This window comes from Aspergillus welwitschiae (assembly GCF_003344945.1).
Source record: "Aspergillus welwitschiae strain CBS 139.54b unplaced genomic scaffold BDQ94scaffold_28, whole genome shotgun sequence".
NCBI lineage: Eukaryota > Fungi > Ascomycota > Eurotiomycetes > Eurotiales > Aspergillaceae > Aspergillus > Aspergillus welwitschiae.
Window position 1 is genome coordinate 176,287 of NW_020798722.1, and position 16,979 is coordinate 193,265.

The window sequence follows — 16,979 nt, forward strand, 5'->3', positions numbered from 1 at the left end:
GCCGATCACGGGTTTTGTGTTTTGGCTGTCATGAGATTGACGATCCCATCCTGCAATCACGACTGCTTCCTCGGTTGATCCGATTCCGTGATCAGAGGGCAGGTGTCTCGCACTTGTTGCTTTTACTCCCCCTCTGGGATGACTTGCTCCGAGTAGAACCGCATTATGGCCCTGTGCCTGTCCAGCCGTTCTGCCCTGTGTTGCCGGAAGTTCGCAGTCTCCCCTCATGGGGAGAAGGTAGGATTGATGGAAGTCTCGTTGCGGGCCACTGGTCGTCGTAAGACCGGTACCAGGCAGTTTTCGCAGTCCTGGAAACAGTATCAACATCAAAACTCCCACGAAAACCCTTCCCCTCGAAGCACCTTTGGCTCCCGACTCCGTTTTGCCCTGCGGAACACCAAAGTCGAATGGTATCCCATCCCCGTCGGTCTCGGTATCGGCTTGCTTGGCTTGCTACAGTTTTACAAGGCCCAGCGGGCGGAACGTGAACGTGCAGAAAGAGAAGCTGCCGGCGAGACTTTTGATTTCGAAAAAGCTCCTCCCCGACCAAAGCACCGACTGAGCGGACCATGGCAGGTCCAGATTATGTCTACCCTGCCGCTCAAGGCCATGTCGCGGCTTTGGGGACGGTTCAATGAGATTGAGCTGCCTTATTATTTCCGTGTTCCAGGATTCAAGCTCTACTCTTGGGTCTTTGGTGTCAACCTGGACGAGGTTGCGGAACCAGACCTTCATACCTATCCCAACCTGGCGGCCTTCTTCTATCGCAAACTGAAACCGGGTGTTCGGCCTCTGGACCCTGACACTCGCGCTGTTCTCGCACCCTCCGATGGACGTATCCTACAATTTGGATTGATTGAACGTGGTGAGGTCGAACAGGTCAAGGGCGTCACATACAGCTTGGATGCCCTGTTGGGTGCCGCGACCCCGAACCATGCAGACCACACGGATAAGTTCACAGACCACCAGAGCGAGCCGGCTCATGGAACCGAAGCAAAAATGCTGGCGGACGCGGAGTTCGCCAAAATGAACGGCATCTCATATACGCTTCCCACGCTCCTTGCAGGAGACCAGGGTGGCGCCCGGAAGCGTTCTGCATCCATTGATGCGTCCACCCCATACAAGGCCTCTGCCGAAGCCGAAGTCAAGGCTGATCTGGCTCGAGGGGATGGTGCGCCATGGTACGCCCCGAAGCCGACGTCCAACAATGCTCTCTACTATGTCGTGATCTACCTTGCTCCGGGCGATTACCACCGTTTCCATTCGCCAGTGCCGTGGGTGGTGCAGAGTCGCCGACACTTTGCGGGTGAACTGTTCTCGGTGTCCCCGTACCTGCAGCGCCACCTACCAGGTCTCTTCACCCTCAACGAGCGTGTCGTGCTGCTGGGCCGCTGGCGTTGGGGTTTCTTCAGCTATACCCCTGTGGGTGCCACGAACGTTGGCTCGATCAAGGTGAACTTTGACGCAGAGCTGCGGACCAACAGCCTTACGACGGACACCGCGGCCGACATGGCAGCCGCCGCTGCGGCCAAGCGTGGTGAGCAGTATCCTGGATTTGTTGAGGCCACTTACCTCCACGCCAGCCAAACCCTGGGAGGTCACCCTCTGCAGCGTGGTGAGGAAATGGGCGGATTCCAACTTGGTAGCTCAATCGTGCTGGTGTTCGAGGCGCCGGTGGGCACCCGTAAGTCATTCGACGCGGGCTGGGAAGAGGGCCGACGCGAGGGAGGATTCAACTGGACCATTGAGAAGGGACAGCGCATTAAGATGGGAGAGAAACTCGGATTCGTTGACGTTGAACATTAGAGGGGGACATGAGTGGGAATTTACCACCAAAAAAGCCATATTAGAACAATTTGTGCACCACCGGACCAAGATCCGAGGCGCTTGCTTATGTATCATACATTTTTTTCTGTACATCTCAGCTATTAGCTGATCTAATAACTAAACAGTCCCCATCTCATCTACCCCATATACTCCATAGTAAATGGTAAAATAGATGACCCCGATAAGAGACACGTGACTGATAACGGCAGTCCATCCATGAAGCTTTCCATCCATTCTCCATCCAACATCAACATACCCTTCAATCTCTCACGAACCATGGCTAATTCACAATAAATTGCTTCTAACCTCTTATCCAAAATGCCGCGTCACCATCATCTCCTCCGTCGACATCCCGCGCCAGACACCTCCTCCCCCTCCGACAACACCACACCCCACCACGCACCGCAACAACCGCCCCCGGCGCCCCAACGCGCCAGTCGCTCGCGCCTCGGCCATCACGCGCAATTCCAGACCCCTCCCTCCCAAGGCCTCTCCATTCCCACGCTTTACCCTTCCTCTGGAACCTTTGACCCCGATCATCCTCTCCAGAGCCACCCCAGCCAGCATGCAGCTCCTCACCCGGCCGCAACCGCCGCCCTGTTCTCCCTCTTCGGACGCGGTGTGCATGGCCGTCCGCCCAATCAACCAGCGGACCAGATGATGGACGATGAGGAGGTTGATGAGGACGAAGAAGAAGACGATGAAGACGCCATTCCGGAAGAATATGACGGTGTAGGATTCAGCCATGAGACAACACTCAGTTCTATTGCCCATCAGCGTACCCGGCACCGACAGCGTCAATTTCAGCGCTCTATTTCAGAAGAGGATGGTATGCTTCCCGCTCATGATGTGGATGTGGAAGGTCCATCTGACATCGAGGAAGAAGTGGAACATGATGAGCAGGTCGAGGTGGACGAAGAGGATGAAGAGGGTGTGGAGATTGAGCCTGAAGCTGGTAGCGAGTCCGAGATGCTACATGAGCGCGGTATGTACACTTCCCACTCTACAGCTACCTGCTTAACACACAAACTAACCATTCGATCTATGTGCAGAAAAATCCCCAACTCCCCTCCCAGCTAACCTTCGCGAAATCTCCTCCCTAGCTAGCTGGACCGTCTCGACTCATAAACCCGGCTGCGGCGTGACTGCTCTTCGCCACCCGTCTCCAACGCAGTACTGGCAATCTGACGGTCCGCAGCCGCATACCCTCACTTTACACTTCTTGAAGTTGGTGGCTATTGTGCGCATCCGCGTGTATTTGGATTTTGAGATGGATGAGAGTTATACACCCACCAAGATGACGTTCCTGGCAGGCATGGGCGGGAATGATTTGGTCGAGTTTGCCAATTGGGAGGGTGAGGGGCCGTGTGGATGGGTTGATGTGGAATTGGAGGGCGTTGGTGGGAGGAGTGGAGGGTGGGTTACTACCGATGCACAGAGGCAGGGTGGTGGAACTGGAGGGAAGAAGAAGAAGAAGTCGGGAAGGAGGAGGAAGGGAAAGGGGAAGAGGAGGGGCGGGTTTATATTTGAGGATCCTGATGTTGATGTGGATGAGGATGAGGATGACGATGACGATGAAGACGAGGAGGATGATCCGTATGCGGGCAATGTGCTCAAAGCCATGGTCATTCAGATGCGGATTATCGAGAATCACCAAAATGGCAAAGATACGCATGTGCGCGGCTTCCAGGTGTTTGCGAGAGATGATGAGAGAAAGAGGGTGGGTAATGCGCCGTCTGCGTCGGCGGATGGCCGTGTCCGGAGACACAGTGCTAGACGGTCGTTGAGGGCTAGTACGCAGGAAGATATGGAGCGTGATGGTGTTTCCAAGGTGGTGACGAGTCTGGAGGAGCCGGATTGGATGGGCGAGCCTGTCATTCGGTAGTACTCATTCATTGTCTGCGACGCGCACGAAGTGGGCATAGTCGATTGATAGCATTTCGCGGAGTTTTAGATACCCCTTTTACATCAATATGTTATACACTCAGCCGCTGTCATACACACCCATCATCACCTAGTTGATCACGAGAGTAGTGAGTAGTAGTAATGTAATTATTATATTCATTTAGATCCAGTCATATCTCATGCGGGTCACCCGCCCAACAATCAATACTTTTCGCACATCATGAAAACCCAATCATGCAAGCACTGCATGGCTTAACCTACTTCAACAACTTCTCCAGCTCGGCCGCAACGGCATCACCAACCTCGCTAGTGGTAGCCTTACCGCCAATGTCACCGGTACGGACACCGGACTCAAGGACATTGCGGACAGCAGCCTCAATAGCGCGGGCCTCATCGAAGCGACCGAAAGAGTACTGCATCATCATAGCGACGGACAGGATAGCAGCGACGGGGTTGACGATGCCCTTGCCAGCAATATCAGGGGCAGAGCCTGAACCCAGTTAGCAAACCGCACTTCCACCACGACCCAAAAATAAGTGAGAAAGAGGGAAACAACATACCATGAATAGGCTCATAAATACCATTAACCCTACCCTTACCATCAGGGATACCACTCAAACTAGCACTAGGCAACAATCCCAGAGAACCAGGAATAACACTAGCCTCATCACTGATGATATCACCGAACAGGTTACTCGTGACAATAATGCCGTTCAGCTGACGGGGGTTCTTAACCATAATCATAGCCGCAGAATCAATAAGCTGGTGCTCAATCTTCAACTGCGGGAACTCCTTCGCCATGATCTCGGTGACCGTCTTCCTCCACAACCGACTCGTAGCCAGCACGTTGGCCTTATCCAGACTCCACACGGGGAGAGGGGGGTTGTGCTGCAGAGCAAGGTGGGCCGCGAGGCGCGTGATCCGCTCGATCTCGGCGCGCGAGTACGGCTCCGTGTCCATGGCGTAGCCGCTGCCGTCATCTTCCTTGCGGTCACCGAAGTAGATTCCGCCCGTCAGTTCGCGGATGATGTTGAAGTCGACGCCCTCGCAGACGGAGGCTTTCAGGGGGGAGTGTTCGACCAAGGAGGGGGCCGCGAAGTTGCAGGGACGCAGGTTGCCGAATGTGCCCATCTCTTTGCGAAGCTTGAGGAGACCCTGCTCCGGGCGGACGGCGCCGGTGCCCCATTTCTGTGGGTTGGGTTAGTTGTTGTTGTTGGTGATGAGGATGGGGGTGGAGGATAGATCGGGGGAGTGTACCGGTCCACCGATGGCACCGAGGAGAACGGCATCGGCATTCTTGGCCGCGGCCAGGGCCTCGTCAGTCAGAGGGTTGCCTGTGGCGTCAATGGAGGCCTATGTAGCTGTATCAGCTGTTTATGGTCTTCCATAGATGGGATTTGGATGGGACGTACACCGCCCAGCAGGTGGTCCTGGAGGTTGAGGGTGATGTCATCGCGGCTCTTCTCGATGACGCGGAGGACCTGTAGCGGAGCAGAATTAGTCTTTGGGGAACTTTCGGAGCTCAATTCGTAGCTGAGCGTGGTTTGCTAACCTTGATGGCCTCGGCGGTAACCTATATGGACATTGGCAATGGGTCAGTCGATTGTCCGGAGCTGTACATGGGTATAGGCTCAGCGCGGACTCACCTCGGGACCGCAGTGGTCACCGGCGAAAACGACAATGTTGTAGGCGGGCATGATGAGGACAAGCAGGGAAGATAGTCTGGCACGGGGAAGGTGGACGATTGAGCGGAGGAGAGCGAGGTATAAACTACAACTTATACGGACTGGCGGGGCAGTTGGCGAGCCTCCCCGCGCCGACACCGGAGCCACTGCCGGCCCTATTCCACCTCCGGTTTAGCGCGGCGTGTGTACTTTTACCCACGCTTACCACCGGAGTTACAGCTATTAGTTATCTAACTATTATTAACCTTGACTCACTTCACACCAAGTGTCCACTCTAGTAGTCCCGATTAAAAATGCTATCGACGATGGCGGCGCCAATTTAATCACATGAAAAAGCATTGAAACAAAGACAGAAGCCATGCAAGTAAAAATTCACACAAAGCACGCCTCCAATATCGTCCCATTTTGCCCTGAGACGTCTGTACACCCAGCCTTATATGCCGCAGTCCCGCCCATCACATATACTAAGACATGACCGATATCCTCGAGCCAGAGAAAAGAAACAGAAGGAAGAAAAGGAACATGGGGTAATGGATATTATGGGGAATCTCCTGGATCACTCTTGACTGTCCAAAAACAATCAAAGCACCAGAAACATGCAGAAAATACCTGACCCGGTCGGGGAACATAACATCACTCCTCCGGAACCCGGAAACGTAGCCCAACGGGCATTATCGAGTTGACTGGTAGCTAGATCAAGCCAGCTTCAGCCATGAACAGTCACAGCATGGCTTAGTTCTTCTTGCCATTGCGCATGGCCTTGCGGCTAGCAATGTCGCCCTCCACCAGCCACTTGCTCGCCTTGACCAGCTGCACAACGTTGATGAACTGCTTCAGAGCCATGACAGGAGCCGAAATGCCAGTGATCACCCAGGGCCAGAAGCTGTCGATCTTGTTCGCACGCGCCATCTCCAGAGCCCCAGCACTCCAGGGGCTGGCAGTGCTCACAGGCTGCAGGAGGGAAGGAGACAGAGTGGGGGAAGAGAAAGAGAGCAGGTACAGTCCAATGAAAAACAGCTCATTCAGCGCGCAGCAGATGAACAGAACCGTCTGTGGCGCATGTCAGCATGTTGACGGAAGATTGACGCAAAGGAATAACGAACCCTGCTGTGGTAATACTGGTACAAGATCCAGCTGCGACTAGCCTCCACCTTCTTGTGACTCTGGCTGGAACCTCCCATGCTAAGAGTCGCGTACATGTGCATGTAGTGACTGGCCATGTCCAAAGCGATCAAGCTCTGGAAGATGATGGCCCACCGTGGCCAGGCGGAGCTCAGGAAGACGAGCAGACACGCGGTCGTGCATCGATCTGTCACCATGTCCAGCACCGCGCCAAATGTGGTAGACTGGTTATAATACCGCGCCGCATATCCATCCAGGGCATCCAACAGACACGACACGCTGTAAAGGAGGGAGCACGTCCGTGGGTGGAGGGGCATATAGTAGAGCGAGGCCATCGTCAACACAACACGCGCATATCCTAGTCCCGTCCAAAGTTAGGCGTTGTCAGACTGAAATAGCGTCGTTGAGCCCTTACCGATCAAGTTCGGAGCGAAAAGGAACACATTTTCCTCCACATCCCCATCAGCAGTAACTGATGCACTGTTCTTTGGCGAATCCTGCAAGGTCCCGTTAACGGCAGGCGATGGATCGGTTGCCTCCAGCTCAGCGGCGGCTTTCTGTGATCTAGTTCGGGGGCCCATCGTGGCGAAAATAATATGAAAGTTGGAGAAGGAAGTAGAACTAGTTTGTAGCACGTTTCGGAGGAGAAAACACCTGGGCGACGGGGAGTTGACGGAAGAAGGAGAAGCTCTATCCGAGGGGTTCCACGAGGGACGGCGAGTGGACCGTGTCCGAAGCAAGCTCCGAGTCAATCGGAGCAGCAAAACTCAGTCGGGCAAGAAGGCTAGAGAGCTGAATGCAATAACGTTAGAAAGTCCCACAAGGTCTCACTAAAATCGGACCACGAGGTCAAGGCAGGTTCAGATGGGATGAGAGAAGATGACGGAGCCGGAGATTCTCCTGAAAGCTTTGTGGAACACGTACCTTCTGCTTTTTGCGACGCGCCTGTGCCAGAAGCCAAAGACCACAGGATCTGAGTGGGTAACAGAGATTAATGTCACTGTACAAAGAAGAAACGCAAACAACGTCGTAACTATCTTAACAGCGCGTGGTAAGGCAGTCTGTCGAAGTTGGTCAGGAGAGGAAAATGGCCATGTGTGAGGTTTGGCGATAAGGTTGGGGGGTGATAAGAAGGAGCCACTCACGATGCGGTCACCTTAATCCATCCGCTGCAATCCGGGGAGTGGTGCGATTACACTGGTCAAGACAGCCAAGCTGAGAAGAGTCGATGTGTGACAACAAGTTATAATAGAAGCCAAGTGATGTTGAGAAAGGTCCAGGGAGCCGGCCGATCAGGAAAAGCTGTTTGTTCCTCTGTTTGCGGCCAGCCTTGCATTCTTTTCCGGGCCGGGCCCGACCAAGAGTGCCCGTGGACCCTGATCTACCCTTCCCATGCATCGATGCAAATTCAACCTGCGACTATCTAGTTCTTTACTTAAACCCATCCTGAAATAGTAGCGTGCGGAGAAAAACAAAAGAAATTAGTTGTCAAGGACTGCGTATGTACAGACGTAAACTATGCAAAGCTCTCTCAAGCAGCACGAACCAAACGAGCAGCAGCAGAAGAAATTAAGCTATATACAAACAGGCATATTCTCTATCAAATGTTTAGAAATCTTCATTATCATCTCCGTGACCTGCGCGGATCTGTCGCTTCTTGCCGACGCCACTCTCGAGACTCTTTCGTCCCCAAGCTGCCCAGTCCTCCCTCCAGTCGCCGCTCCCACCCGCCCAATCGGACTACCAGGCAGGTGGCATTGTCTCCTTCACGAGTCACCTCGGTCGCAAATTTGACCACATCGGAAGCACCCTGATCAGGGGTCTTCGCTTCCTTGACGATGTCGACGACCTCTTGGTCTAGGAGCGTGCCGCTGATTCCGTCCGACATGAGCACCAAGAACGAGTACTCGGCTGGCCCCATCTCAATGCGACGGATCTCTGGCTCTGCCGAGACACCGATGCGCTTGGACTGGACGTCCCCAAAAGATCGAGTGTTGGCAAGTCCGCTCATCCGCTCTTCTCCGAACGAGTCTGTCACGAACGTGGTAGCATACCGTCGTAATCGGGAAGCTTCAATAGGCGACGAGGGGTGATGGTTGGACGTGACCGGGATGGCTTGGCCTGTCAAAGTGGAACATAAGAGGATCCGAGTATCCCCAACATGCGAGACAAGCAGGCTAGATGGAGCATTGGGGTGCCAAAACGGAGCGGGCGTCGGAGTTGAGATGAGCGCAACACTGGCCGTGCTGCCCCCCTTGAAGCGATTGACCCCGCCAATGTTCAACGATCGGGAGCGGCCTGGGCCATACAAGATATCATCTTGGTGCATTGGCTGACCGACCTTTGTAAACTCATCGTCTCTCTTGGCCGCTTGCGCCGAGACAAACTCCAAATCGGTCCGGAGAAAGGCATACTCCAAGATCTCCTCAATGGTGACTCCCATGCCAGAATCCACATCGGTCGTCGAGTTCTGCTTTCCGGCATGTGTAAAGTGAGGTGGAACAAATCTCTTGAAATAGCCGCCAACCAAAGTCTTCCAGTTCTGCACTAAGATCCTTTCTAATTCTCCGATACGTTTAGAGTTACCGCCCTGTACTATGGGCAGCGCTCCGGATGAGGGTTCCGCGCCCCGCGGGAACTGGCCGCTTGAGCCTTGTTGGAGACTCGATTGCAGTTCAAACGCGGCCGCGGTATCTTGAATATACTCATGAAGCCAGTCCTTCAGGAAAGTACTGCACTCCGTTCCACCATGACCGTCAAAGACACCGAAATAGAAGACCTGCGGATCCCCGCTCGCGCTGTCAGCCCCGCGGCTCTCTCTGGGGACAGGGATAGTGCCAGTCTTCTTGATCGTCAAAGAAGCCGGTGGACGTTTCGCAAAGGCGGGTATATCGATGACGCCAGCCTGGTAGGCATCTTCATTGTAGGGTCGTGTGCCTCGGGAGCTGTGTGCACCGAAGTGGTGTTTGGCGCTCCGCAGTGGGATGCGAACAACAGTGGTGTCCCGGTCGACAAGGGGCTGGAATGCGGCAGGAGAATGGGAGATCTCGCCAGTATGCGGGACCGAAGCTGAACGAGGTAGTTTATGGAAGGGGGCCAATGGACCCCGGGGATCCGGGTGTAGTGAGGACGAGGGTAGATGAGTGACGAAATAGTCGTGGAACTCGCGACGCTTGGTGGGGCGGATATCGTCAGGAACGATGTACTTAGTCGAGTAACGACGAGGCCGAGACCAGATAATATAGACTAGAGAAGGAGACGGGAGGAGGTTAGCCAAGGGGGGGATGGTGAGACGCGAATGCAGGACGACCATGCAACTCCAGGCCGATCTGGCTGGGCGCGAAAGGCCCGGAGATAAGAGAATCTGGGGGAGGAGGCGAACTGACGATAACTGTCGGCCAGGGTCCGGACCTGGACGGAGACTCGCTTGGCGGGAGACCCAATCATGAAGGCCGAAGCATTGGTAGGATAGTGTCTATGGAAAGTCTGGGAGAGCAAGTAGAGAACACGAGCACAAAGGGAGGTGCCGGACACGAAGCAGGAAGAAGGTTTCTTTGCCTTTTATCGGGAATCCGCGGGGGCTGCTGATTTTGCGGGCCGAGCAATCAGCGCGGCGGAGAAACACAACGGCACTTCGTTCTTAGTACTTCTTTTGCTTCCACTTCTCTTGTTTTTGTCTCTCCCTCCCTCGCAGAAATACCACTGCAATGTTCGCTGCATGCTGTGGGTTATGCTTTAGGCAACAAACTTGTACCGGCTTGTCTGTTGCTAATAGATGGGAATTGTGAACTTCTCCATTGTTTCCCCTTTCCTCACCTAGTAATCTACTCCGAGTCTACGTCTATGCGACTACTACTATATTGAAGGAGCAAAAACACTTGAAAGAAAGCGATGAACTTCTTTTTCGTGGTAATTTAGCCTGTCTCATCACGTTTGACTCCCTCTCAAATGAACAGAACCCTGGAATAGGATAAGGATATTCACTATATGAGCTCTCGATCAATCTTGGACAACGTCAATGCTGTAATTGACGCCACACATAAGCAGGTAGATGACAAGTGTTCGGAAACGTTATGCGGGCCTGGTCTGCGTTGGCTCAAAGGCGAAGACGGAATAATAGTTGATGTGAGCTGACGGTGAGACACCAAGATAGTAATTCTGTTGCATCAACTGAGTAAGCGAAGTGGTTGGGATGGTTCCCAATGCCACCCTGCGTGACCCGGATAAACATCCTTCGCCTTTGATTCAACCTTGTTGTTGAATTTCTAGATTGTCACCTAGCCAAATTTCTCTACAGCTCGGTGAGAGTCCACATCAGAATGCACGGAACAACATCCTCAGGGGCAGGTGTTGTCGACGTTGTGGGATACGAGGTAGTAAGACTCTGGCCAGATTGATGACAGGCATGGGGGCCCAAACTAGGCTATCAATATCTGGTGATGATATCAGAGTCGCACTCTTATATGCCGGTCTTGATTCCCATGGGGATAATTGCACTCGCAACTCAAATGCTGCGGTGTCGCTGATATCACTAGGAGCCGGATTAACAGGCTAAAACAACTTAGAGAGCTGCTTGTTCTGCTCCGGCTGTAGTTCATGTGTGCTTTGTATCAGTCCACGTGGAGGGCATACAGTCTGGACTGGCTGTAAGTAGGAATATACTTACTATTGCCCCTTATGATGGATGTTGCGTTGGTAATGTCTCCAAGGTGATGTTATACATTCATGATCGAGAAAATAATCAATGGAGAATCCTTGGTGGCATCGAATCTAACCGCGTTTATCGTAGCATAGCCTAGACGCTGGCAGCACTCCTCAGGTATAGACACTGAGATGATGTGGTTACTGGGCTTAGTGAGAAACTACAGAAATCCTTCCATGACTGGCAAATTGTCAATTAACAAGGTTACGAAAAATGGACTATTTGGCGCTAACGCAATGTACAAATCCCTATAGACAAGATCATTCCACGAGGCTCTCGGCCTGATAGACAACCATAAAGGGTAAGATGTCGAGAAGACTGGCACCTACCAGGGGCAGTGTCATCCAAGCCAAGCACCATGCCGAAGCAACCGCTCAACAGTTCAAAGGCCAAAGTGTGGTCCGGCCGTCACAGATTGCACCTGGTAAGAGAGATAAATTAGATGAAATACCTACCCATATGTGGTCATGGTAGGCGCGGGCCGATGTCATATACTTTAGATCGCTTTGGTTCGGGAGAACAGACTGCTGTAGACAGCGTCGACGACGGGCTGGGCGGTGATCTGTCGACCACCAAAGAAACGCCCGTTCAGGCCCTTGATGGCGTTCTCGCCACCCTGGACGCGGTCGAACTTCAGGTAAATATCGCCTTGCGAGTTGGGATCTAGTGCAATGTGAACAACATGGCCATATTTGTCTTCGCACTCAGCGCGAACGTCATCCTCCAGCTCCTTAATCCAAGCTTCACCCTCCTCCCTGCGATATTGTTAGTATCTGTATAGAGAAGAAAGATAGTGAGCAACTTACTCGTTGGGGTCAAACATGTTGCGGAGCATGACACACCGACTTGCCATGTTGACGTTAACAGGCAGAGGCTTAGCCTCAGTCTTGGGACGGAGCACCTTCTGCTGGTCATCGGCAGCAGGCTCGGATGGTTCATCTGTTCTTGCAAGCTTGCGCATCAATGCATCCCTACTGTAGTTGTTGAAATTTACACCGGCAACATCCGTATCGTCCAATGCACTAGCACCGGCCCCCTTTTCGGAGTCACGGCCACCAGCGCGGTCGAAGTTGCTGGTACCGCCGGCTTGAACACCACGTCCTCCGTGACCCGAGAAGAGAGAGCCCTGGAAGTTATGTTGGTTTGCACCTTGGCTCTGCATGCGTTGTGCGTTCGAGTCAGGAGTGAACTTATCGTTGCCAAGGCCAACGCGGATTGCTCGACCAGCAAGGTCAAATCCATTCATCTTTTCCAATGCCTCACGAGCCTGGTTTGGATCACGGAACCTATACACGGTATTAGCAACATTTATTAATGATGAAGGGATAATGTATAGGGGTAACACTCACTGCACGAATCCATAACCCCTGCTACGACCAGTCTCGTCCTTCTGCAGCTGGACAAATTCGAGTTCGCCAAAAGGCTCAAAGACGTTCTGAAGGTCACTTTCAGTGATGCTGAAATGGATGTTACCCACGTACAACCTGTGAAATGGAGCAGCGTGATTGTTGCCGCTGCTGGCCTCGGGATTGCGGGCCTGGCGGTTCTTTTCCGCTTCAGTCAGTTGGGCGATTATGGGAATTCCTAGAAGTTTCTGTCCGGTAAGCTGGATAGCGGGCGCAACGGAGTCTTCGCTTTTGAACTCGACATAACCGACACTAGTGAAAGTTAGTACACAGCTCTCCTGTCATATGAAACGCAGGGAACTCACCCTTTAGACCGTCCACTGACACGGTCCTTAACGATCTGGGCTTCCTTGACAGGTCCGACTTTCTCAAAGAACGCAATCAGCTCCTTAGTTCTCAACCGCGCAGCAAGCTGCTGAACGAAAATGGTACGCCTGTCACGCTCATCCTCAGTAGGCTCCGGGGTCCTCTCGCGGCTTCTCGGGCTCGGGCTTCGTTTGCGGTCACGGCGAGTGCGTCTATCTTCATCTCGCTCATCGCGACGGGAGCGGCCCGAGGGGCGGTAATAGCGATCATCGTAAGGCGACCGAGAGCGAGTGCGAGCCCGTCCACCACCGCGGTAGAAGTCGCCACCAGAACGGTATTCGTCACCGTAACGGTCACGACGAGACCGACGGCGTTCGCTATCACGACTCCTGCTCCTCTTTCTGCTTCTATGGCTTCCGTTAGCACTGCCATGTTCGCTTCTCGGGCTCTTCATGTCTTCATCTCCATCGATATCTCGCGAGCGACGTCGATCACGGCTGCGGTCCCTGCGCTTGCGGTCCTTCTCTCGTGACCGATCGCGGTCCCGGCGTTCGTTACTGTCAGTTTTGGAGGAGCGGTCATCGCGGTCCTGGGAACGGGGAGGGTCTTGAGATGGCGGAGCAGCTGTGGACTCAAGGAGAGCCTCAACATCGAGACCTGACATTTTGGTATATATGCTGCAATTTGTCTTTTTCCTGGACTAAACTGAACAGAAAACAAATGCAACGAAGATTGCGCGGATAGGATTGAGGTCACTTTTGGCTTGGTAAGAGAGTGACGGCGTATCAAGCTTGACTTGAGCGAACCCTTCTGTTTCAAATCCGGAAACCCCCAAGTTGTTTCTAACTCTGTAATATAGAACGTTTCCGTGTCGTATAAATAGAAGTCGGAATGAGCAGATTCCCTACAAGAACTGTGTTGTAGCTGAGGAGTGAGGTGAAGATGTGAAGATACTGTCCACCTCAATGTTCTGATGGCGTGGGATGCCGACACGTCACGTGGTCTTGGCGTCTTTGCCTCCTTATCTTTTATTCTTTCGGTTTTTTTTTTTTTTTCGCCTACCAACAGGGCTATGAACCACGGCTCATCTAAACTTCAACCGTACCCCGGCTTGATATAGTGTAGGTGGGAGGAATATTATATTATAAGCGGCTATATAGTTTGTACAATGGTAGAAAAAGTTTTCACAAAAGCAACGAGAGTCATGGTCACATATCACGGAAGAATAAAACATGTCTTTCTTCCACCGGCCATGACAATCAATGTACATGAAAAAACTCACAAGCCCAACTCCGGAATGTCAGCGTGAGTAAGAATAGACACGCGTCGGCGACGACATTACTTCGTACATTAAAGGTATGGATAGAGAGCGATTAATGGGAGACACTGAGAAACCAGAGTATAAAGCATCAGGATGTCACGTATGTTCACTGGGTCTTCACGTTCTTGGGAGACGGCATCTCGAGCTCAGTGCCGAAGACGCGGTCCCAAAAGCGACTAGTGACGCCGAAGCCATTGTCGAAATCTGCGAAATGATGCTGAAGGTGGTACTTCTTGAGCGCCTTGTAATAGGAAGGGAGGCTTTTATCGGGCATCAGCGATTAGCAGATATTAAACGAAGTGCTCGGGGACCTGGTTTACTCACTTGCGGTGGTGGAGGAAGTAGTGGGTCATGTCATAACAGACATAGCCGAAAACACCTCCACAGAAGACTGTCACAGCGGCATACCAGTTGTAGAAGAACACCGTGTGCGCTAGTTTATAGAATGGGGTGGCCAAGACGATAAATAGAGCCGGTGGCATGACCAACCGATACTTGTCCATAGGTAGGTAATGATGGATTCCATGTAGCAGGAAGTGAAGGGTAAGGCCGACGCGGTTATCAGGAAGCCACCTACGAAGCATTAGCACCAAAAATTATGAAGATGAATGGGGCACAGCGTCATACTTATCAATGTGGAACAAGAACCTATGCATGATATACTCTATCAAGGTCCACAGGAAGAGACCACCGACCCAATAAGCAGCGGCAGCCGGCACATTCGCCAGTCCAGAGAAACCAACGATAGTCCCATATGTGATCGGAGGAAGCCACATGATAGGAACCACATACCAAGCTGTCTTGCTAAAAGGTTCAAGGAAGTTTCCAAAGAGCGGCGCGGACTCTCCACCTCTGTAATGACGCGGGCGGTGGATCTGATCCAGATAGAACTCCTTGGTGAAGCCGCTGTTCCAAAGCTGGACGAGGAGGGGCTTGTTGAGATCCAAAAACTTGTGTGTCTGATAATCCTTGGTATAGTCGGTCTCTACCGACAGGTCCTCTTCGCAAGACAAGCCAGTAGTTGCAAACACCGCCTGTTCTTTTGGTTGAGTGATGCCCCCATTTGCTGCCTTCCCGTTGGGTTCCGAAGAGATAAAACCGACAAGACACTCATCCAGAATTTCGTATGCCGAATCTGAATGGGCGTGGGATGCCGGATCGCGCAGTATCTCCGTCACGTCTTTACCAGCATATTCGAGTACCAGCTCTTCACCACCGGGATGACCGGCGACGAAGTCCGTAACGTCATAGACCTTTGATCCCAGGGTCACATAGCACGAGTTGGCATCGTTGTGAGACTCGACCTCAGCCGGGGTAAAAGTTGGAAGGGTTCTGCCAGGCATGATTGTCGCAAGGCAAAAGCCTAAAGAGCTAGTACCGTGTTGCAAGGTCGACGACGGAGGGAAGAGACGAAGGTCTGAAGGTAAGGGGTGTAATGCGAGAGTTGTAGTTGGACGGTTGGCGATTAGTTGTGGTGCAAACCGCTATAAATGGCTGAGGGAGGAGTGGCGTGAGCTTCAAAATATCGAGCAAGGATCACGGGTCCGAGGCTCCGAAGGAAAATTTCGCTGAAGCACTGAAACAACAGAGCACAAGAATTGCGAAAGTCTAGCAAGCACTGCTGCAATACAAAACGGTCGAGTATGTGGAGACTTTGTGAACACAGAAGCAATAAATCCTTCTCCTGTCTAATACAAAGAGCGACCGTATGGCTCATCATAGAGGAGGCGCTTTCTCAGGCCGTCGGGGATACAACGGAAATCCACGGAAGCCACTAGTCCTCTTCGGTAATTGCCCCTGAGTGGCCATATTAGTAAGCAGCCTGATATATCTTGTGCCTCAGGCCAAGATAAGGCATACATAAGGCAGCGACAGGCGCTTGACCGAAAGAAAGGCTAGCTGAACGGCTGAGGGGGTTTAAGTGGGCAAGGTAGTAAAGGGTACGAGGCTACAAAAGGAAGGCGCCCAGTTTTTGGGTCAGAAACTGAAAAGCATGTCATGATTCACTCTTGATCCGGAGCTCCTGCCAAATTAGCGACAGCATGCAGCAATGTTACCCCCAAGTATAGCGCTAAGCTACCACATTACTTTAGCACATTTGAGGCTAACCTTGCAACACAGCAGGTGAGATCGTCTACCGCTTCGCCGGTTGGTAGACAAGACACTACTGTGAACGGAGTACTAGATATATGTCCTCGATGAGATATTATTCCCTATGTTATGTGGTCAACACGTACGCATTGGTGCGGTGATCAGGGCGCATAATGGAGTCATTGTTGTCTCCATCTACGGAGCAAATTGCCCGATCACATGAGCCCATACAGGATAGTTGCGGATGCTGGTACCGAGTCACTGTTGTAGTGCTGTCTACCAGTGTCAGTAGTCTAGTAGGAGCTACTCCGCACCCACTATCTACATGATATCCGTCAAGTGATGGCCTGATCGTCAATAATCCTGCCTACCGGTTCATGCCACCAATGACAGACCAACCCGGTTTTTGGTGGTATTTGGTGGGACTCCATCCGGGATGTCTCTTTTTGCCTACGGAGTACTCCGTACTGGAGTATGGTGTAATGTGGGTTTGGCTCTGTGTGTGCGAGGAGCATAACACTACACTGTACCATCATATCCCGGTCTGTGGAGTTGAGACGGGGCACTGGTCACTCGCCGTCCGAGGCAAAAGCATGGCGGCCTGAAACTGTCTC

The 16,979-nt window shown here is 52.5% G+C and overlaps 7 protein-coding genes across 7 annotated transcripts; 2 read left to right on the forward strand and 5 right to left on the reverse strand.

Moving 5' to 3' along the window:
- Positions 1–40: 40 nt before the first annotated feature.
- On the forward strand, positions 41–1,963 carry BDQ94DRAFT_148320 (phosphatidylserine decarboxylase 1). Its single transcript, XM_026767174.1, has one exon. The coding sequence runs from the start codon at positions 166–168 to the stop codon at positions 1,804–1,806; it is 1,641 nt and encodes a 546-aa protein (XP_026623696.1). The 5' UTR covers positions 41–165; the 3' UTR covers positions 1,807–1,963.
- Positions 1,964–2,088: 125 nt separating this feature from the next.
- On the forward strand, positions 2,089–3,807 carry BDQ94DRAFT_181005 (anaphase promoting complex subunit DOC1). Its single transcript, XM_026773792.1, has 2 exons — positions 2,089–2,812; positions 2,880–3,807. Exons 1-2 carry the CDS (start codon positions 2,146–2,148, stop codon positions 3,710–3,712), a joined length of 1,500 nt encoding a protein of 499 aa, XP_026623697.1. The 5' UTR covers positions 2,089–2,145; the 3' UTR covers positions 3,713–3,807.
- Positions 3,808–3,862: 55 nt separating this feature from the next.
- Positions 3,863–5,486, reverse strand: leu2A (3-isopropylmalate dehydrogenase LEU2). Its single transcript, XM_026776280.1, has 6 exons — positions 5,379–5,486; positions 5,285–5,305; positions 5,145–5,213; positions 4,990–5,085; positions 4,293–4,920; positions 3,863–4,222 (listed from the first exon to the last, which is right to left on the reverse strand). Exons 1-6 carry the CDS (start codon positions 5,427–5,429, stop codon positions 3,990–3,992), a joined length of 1,098 nt encoding a protein of 365 aa, XP_026623698.1. The 5' UTR covers positions 5,430–5,486; the 3' UTR covers positions 3,863–3,989.
- Positions 5,487–5,963: 477 nt separating this feature from the next.
- Positions 5,964–7,316, reverse strand: BDQ94DRAFT_66268 (CDP-diacylglycerol--inositol 3-phosphatidyltransferase). Its single transcript, XM_026776281.1, has 3 exons — positions 6,955–7,316; positions 6,521–6,897; positions 5,964–6,467 (listed from the first exon to the last, which is right to left on the reverse strand). The coding sequence occupies exons 1-3, from the start codon at positions 7,118–7,120 to the stop codon at positions 6,150–6,152; spliced, it is 861 nt and encodes a 286-aa protein (XP_026623699.1). The 5' UTR covers positions 7,121–7,316; the 3' UTR covers positions 5,964–6,149.
- Positions 7,317–7,997: 681 nt separating this feature from the next.
- ptcA (type 2C protein phosphatase PTC6) lies at positions 7,998–10,063 on the reverse strand. The gene is made up of 2 exons (XM_026767175.1): positions 9,926–10,063; positions 7,998–9,785 (listed from the first exon to the last, which is right to left on the reverse strand). The coding sequence occupies exons 1-2, from the start codon at positions 9,984–9,986 to the stop codon at positions 8,164–8,166; spliced, it is 1,683 nt and encodes a 560-aa protein (XP_026623700.1). The 5' UTR covers positions 9,987–10,063; the 3' UTR covers positions 7,998–8,163.
- Positions 10,064–11,416: 1,353 nt separating this feature from the next.
- On the reverse strand, positions 11,417–13,957 carry BDQ94DRAFT_148329 (putative RNA splicing factor (Pad-1)). The gene is made up of 4 exons (XM_026767176.1): positions 12,953–13,957; positions 12,591–12,899; positions 12,048–12,527; positions 11,417–11,996 (listed from the first exon to the last, which is right to left on the reverse strand). Exons 1-4 carry the CDS (start codon positions 13,615–13,617, stop codon positions 11,738–11,740), a joined length of 1,713 nt encoding a protein of 570 aa, XP_026623701.1. The 5' UTR covers positions 13,618–13,957; the 3' UTR covers positions 11,417–11,737.
- Positions 13,958–14,025: 68 nt separating this feature from the next.
- On the reverse strand, positions 14,026–15,789 carry BDQ94DRAFT_66305 (fatty acid alpha-hydroxylase). The gene is made up of 3 exons (XM_026776282.1): positions 14,902–15,789; positions 14,599–14,847; positions 14,026–14,534 (listed from the first exon to the last, which is right to left on the reverse strand). The coding sequence occupies exons 1-3, from the start codon at positions 15,615–15,617 to the stop codon at positions 14,381–14,383; spliced, it is 1,119 nt and encodes a 372-aa protein (XP_026623702.1). The 5' UTR covers positions 15,618–15,789; the 3' UTR covers positions 14,026–14,380.
- Positions 15,790–16,979: the final 1,190 nt, after the last annotated feature.

Coding starts and splice junctions, on each gene's coding strand:
- BDQ94DRAFT_66268 (XM_026776281.1), bottom strand. CDS start 7,120: ATGGGCCCCCGAACTAGATCACAGAAAGCCGCCGCTGAGCTGGAGGCA. Junction 6,898..6,954: donor TTTCGCTCCGAACTTGATCG/GTAAGGGCTCAA, acceptor GGACGGGACTAG/GATATGCGCGTGTTGTGTTG. Junction 6,468..6,520: donor ACCAGTATTACCACAGCAGG/GTTCGTTATTCC, acceptor CATGCGCCACAG/ACGGTTCTGTTCATCTGCTG.
- ptcA (XM_026767175.1), bottom strand. CDS start 9,986: ATGATTGGGTCTCCCGCCAAGCGAGTCTCCGTCCAGGTCCGGACCCTG. Junction 9,786..9,925: donor GACCCTGGCCGACAGTTATC/GTCAGTTCGCCT, acceptor CTCCTTCTCTAG/TCTATATTATCTGGTCTCGG.
- BDQ94DRAFT_181005 (XM_026773792.1), top strand. CDS start 2,146: ATGCCGCGTCACCATCATCTCCTCCGTCGACATCCCGCGCCAGACACC. Junction 2,813..2,879: donor CGAGATGCTACATGAGCGCG/GTATGTACACTT, acceptor ATCTATGTGCAG/AAAAATCCCCAACTCCCCTC.
- leu2A (XM_026776280.1), bottom strand. CDS start 5,429: ATGCCCGCCTACAACATTGTCGTTTTCGCCGGTGACCACTGCGGTCCC. Junction 5,306..5,378: donor GTGACCACTGCGGTCCCGAG/GTGAGTCCGCGC, acceptor ATGTCCATATAG/GTTACCGCCGAGGCCATCAA. Junction 4,921..4,989: donor TCGGTGCCATCGGTGGACCG/GTACACTCCCCC, acceptor CCCAACCCACAG/AAATGGGGCACCGGCGCCGT.
- BDQ94DRAFT_148329 (XM_026767176.1), bottom strand. CDS start 13,617: ATGTCAGGTCTCGATGTTGAGGCTCTCCTTGAGTCCACAGCTGCTCCG. Junction 12,528..12,590: donor AGGGGTTATGGATTCGTGCA/GTGAGTGTTACC, acceptor TACCGTGTATAG/GTTCCGTGATCCAAACCAGG. Junction 11,997..12,047: donor AACATGTTTGACCCCAACGA/GTAAGTTGCTCA, acceptor ACAATATCGCAG/GGAGGAGGGTGAAGCTTGGA.
- BDQ94DRAFT_148320 (XM_026767174.1), top strand. CDS start 166: ATGGCCCTGTGCCTGTCCAGCCGTTCTGCCCTGTGTTGCCGGAAGTTC.
- BDQ94DRAFT_66305 (XM_026776282.1), bottom strand. CDS start 15,617: ATGCCTGGCAGAACCCTTCCAACTTTTACCCCGGCTGAGGTCGAGTCT. Junction 14,848..14,901: donor TTCTTGTTCCACATTGATAA/GTATGACGCTGT, acceptor AATGCTTCGTAG/GTGGCTTCCTGATAACCGCG. Junction 14,535..14,598: donor TACTTCCTCCACCACCGCAA/GTGAGTAAACCA, acceptor GCCCGATAAAAG/CCTCCCTTCCTATTACAAGG.